Source organism: Mus pahari, chromosome 10 (genome assembly GCF_900095145.1).
Source record: "Mus pahari chromosome 10, PAHARI_EIJ_v1.1, whole genome shotgun sequence".
In the NCBI taxonomy this organism is placed as follows: domain Eukaryota; kingdom Metazoa; phylum Chordata; class Mammalia; order Rodentia; family Muridae; genus Mus; species Mus pahari.
This window is the reverse complement of record NC_034599.1, coordinates 82,444,019-82,447,454: the sequence shown is the minus strand read 5'-3', so window position 1 is coordinate 82,447,454 and position 3,436 is coordinate 82,444,019. Positions and strand designations below refer to the sequence as shown.

Genomic DNA, 3,436 nt, shown 5'->3' with positions numbered 1-3,436 from the left:
AAGGCAGGGCACAAGGGAGTGGAAATCTACCCAGCACATGCGCAGCTGCCTTGTTTGTTTGTTAGAGCACAGGACAATCAGCGCTATCTTGTAATGGCGAATGTGAGGGCGGCTCCCCACACAGCATAACCACTTAGCAAAGCCTTGGTAGTAGGTTCTACCCTAGGACCTTTGACCTCCCAATCATAAGCTTTTCACTTGATCTATAACCTCAGGCAAAATTCCCTCCTGTGCAGCATCCAGCATTTGGTAAGACCATTGATATCTTTTCTCTTCTACTAGCCTGCATAGCACAGTATGGTGCTATGAGAGCTAGCCAGCAGGAAGGAACTTTCCTAGTTGTTTTTTCTGTGTCCTCAACCAAAGTGCATTGTATCAGAGTTAGAGAAATGGTTTGGTATTTAAGAGTGCTACTGCTCTTTTAAAAGCCCAGGGTTCAATTCTCAGTACCCACATGGTAGCTTACAACCATCTGTAATTCTGGTTCCAGGGTTTCTGTTACCCTCTTCTGGCCTTATGGGACATTAGGCATACACAAGGTGGGTATGCGTATGTGCTGGCAAAAACCACATACATTTAAAACAACGTGTCTTCAGTAATAAGGTCTTAGCATCTAGTTCTGGTGGACAACTACAATATTGATAATGGCCTGTGTTGTTTGTTAGGCCTCAGGGGCCTCCCTGACCAGCAGTTTATAGGGAGGCATCCCAGGCCTGGCATTTTTTGTAAATAACTGATCGCCTTTAGGAATAGCATTGTCCACTCATACCGGGTGCCTCCTTTCAAACTTTTTTATTCGCTTACAAAAGTATGGGGTTCTTTTCTCGTTCATTTGCTTTTTATTTTGTTTTTGAAGACAGTGTTTCTCTATGTAGCTCTGGCTGTCCTGTAAGCTGTCGACTCAGAGATCCACCTGCTTCTATCTCCTCAGTGTTAGGATTAAAGTTGTGTGCCACCACTATGTGGCCAAAGAAGTGGGTTTTCACAAGGTTTGTTCTTATGTTAGTAATTTTGGTTGTGACCTCCCACGCCCTGCCCTTATTCTTTCTTAAATTTTTTACCCTTGGTATTTCTGCCCCACTCTAAGACCACATGTTATGTTAGTCCCTGTCCCCTCTGTTAAGGCCTCTTCCATGTCTCATGGATGCAGAGCAGCTTTTTAAAGGACTTTTACTCATGTAGAAGTGTCAAAACCCGATAGAATGTTTAGGAGAGTAGTATTTTAGATAGTAGGAGGCATTTTTTGGTCTGAATTTCTAACTTGAAACTCTGAGTGTGTGAAGATTATTGAAAAGATGTCACATCTCTACAAGGCAGTATGGTGAATCTGAAATTTCATGGTGGTTTCAAATTAAGCTGAAATAGTAAGACCTTTATGCACTGATTTCAGGCACATTTCCTGATGCTCAGCTTCCATCTAAAAGGATTATTGGTCCCAAAAACTATGAGTTTTTGAAGTCGAAGAGAGAGGAGTTCCAGGAGTATCTGCAGGTACAGTGGCAGCTCTCATCTTGATTGAGACACTGATAACTGCAGTTTGCTGCTCTTCTCTTATGTGCACATGCCGTTTCCTGTTTTCCTCATTTATTTCCTCACTTTTTTATTAGCATGCATTTAATATACACAATAATGTTCTATTATAACATTTCCACATGTGTGGATGATATATTTTGATCATCTTCACTTCCCTTATTACTCCGCTCTCTTCCTTCCCCACCTCCTGATGGATGGTTATGTTCCTCCTCCCAAAGAGCCCTCATCCATTTTCATGTCTTTACAAATATCTAGATGCTTATGAGAGAAAATACATGGTATTTGTCTTTCTGGAACCTTGCTTATTTTGCTTAACGTGATGACTCCAGTTCCATCCATTTTCTTGTAAATGACATCTCTTTGATTTTGTGACTGAATGAAACAACACTGTGCATACATAACACATTTCCTTATCCATTTATCTGCTGATAACACTTAGTCTGATTCTATAGCTTGGCTATTATGCATAATATCACAATAAACATGGATATGCAGATGTCTTTTGTACACACATGCTTTGCTCTGTAATACCTGGCCCTATACAGAATTAAAACATACCTATCTTAGTCAGGGTTTCTATTCCTGCACAAACATCATGACCAAGAAGCAAGTTGGGGAGGAAAGGGTGTATTCAGCTTACACTTCCACATTGTTCTTCATCACTGAAGGAAGTCAGGACTGGAACTCAGGCAGGTCAGGAAGCAGGAGCTGATGCCGAGGCCATGGAGGGATGCTGCATACTGGCTTGCTTCCCCTGGCTTGCTCAGCCTGCTCTCTTATAGAACCCAAGACTCCCAGCCCAGAGATGGCACCACCCACAAGGGGCCCTCACACCCTTGATCACTAATTGAGAAAATGCCTTACAGCTGGATCTCATGGAGGCATTTCCTCAACTGAAGCTCCTTTCTCTGTGATAACTTCAGCTAGCCAGTATAATACCTTTTTCTATGTGGATTTTAAACGTGTCTTTAATCCAAGCATTTGAGAGGTGGAGGCAGGAAGATCTGAGTTCAAGGCCAGCCTAGTCTACATAGTACATTCTGGGCCTTAAGAATGAGAATTTTGACAGGAATATCTATCGTTTGCATTGCTGTTGATGATATTCAGGCTTTTGCACATGTGAGCCAAGCATTCTACTATGAGCTACATCTGTTACCCTCAGGGTTCAGTTTTATAAATTAGTGATCAATAAAATACTAGATATTTCCTAGAGAGGGTGTTAATTAGTTTTATGCTATTTAAAAACTTGATGTGGGGGATTTAAAAGAAGAAAGAAAATTTTGGTATAAAAATGAAATGTAATCTAAGGACTTCAGACTCTGTTTGATTTCATGATTAACTTAGCTTGGGAGGTGTCCTTCTCACCTCACTCCGTTGTTCCTTTTGTTACTCAGTGTGTAGGTTTTCTCTATATATGTACATTGTGCTATATAAACTCTATAATTATTTACAAATATATCCATAAGCAACGTAAATTATTCAATGATAACAGAATTAGCTTAAAAGTCATTTAGTTAGATTAGGGAACACATTTTGGCACCTTGTTTTGCTTTTTGATTGTTTACAATCATTTTAGAGCAGTTTTGATTTTCCTTCTAGATTTCTAATCCGTTTCCCTCCTCTGTTTCTGTTCATTGAAGAAACTTGTGCAGCACCCGGAACTGAGTAACAGCCAGCTTCTGGCTGACTTCCTCTCCCCCAATGGTGGGGAGACACAGTTTCTAGATAAGATACTTCCAGATGTAAATCTTGGTAAGTCTTTTCAGAGAACATGTATAAGAGGATACATCGAAAACTGGTGTAGAGCCGGGCGTGGTGGCGCACGCCTTTAATCCCAGCACTTGGGAGGCAGAGGCAGGCGGATTTCTGAGTTCGAGGCCAGCTTGGTCTACAGAGTGAGTTC

At 41.2% G+C, this 3,436-nt stretch overlaps 1 protein-coding gene across 2 annotated transcripts in view; it reads left to right on the top strand.

Moving 5' to 3' along the window:
• The window catches only part of Snx14 (sorting nexin 14), a 62,937-nt gene that overhangs the window by 49,914 nt on the left and 9,587 nt on the right, over window positions 1-3,436 (top strand). For both annotated transcript variants that reach the window (XM_021206636.2, XM_021206637.2), the window contains 2 exons: window positions 1,391-1,491; window positions 3,174-3,285. In XM_021206636.2, coding sequence (XP_021062295.1) covers window positions 1,391-1,491; window positions 3,174-3,285 — 213 coding nt within the window. The remainder of the gene's footprint in view (window positions 1-1,390; window positions 1,492-3,173; window positions 3,286-3,436) is intronic.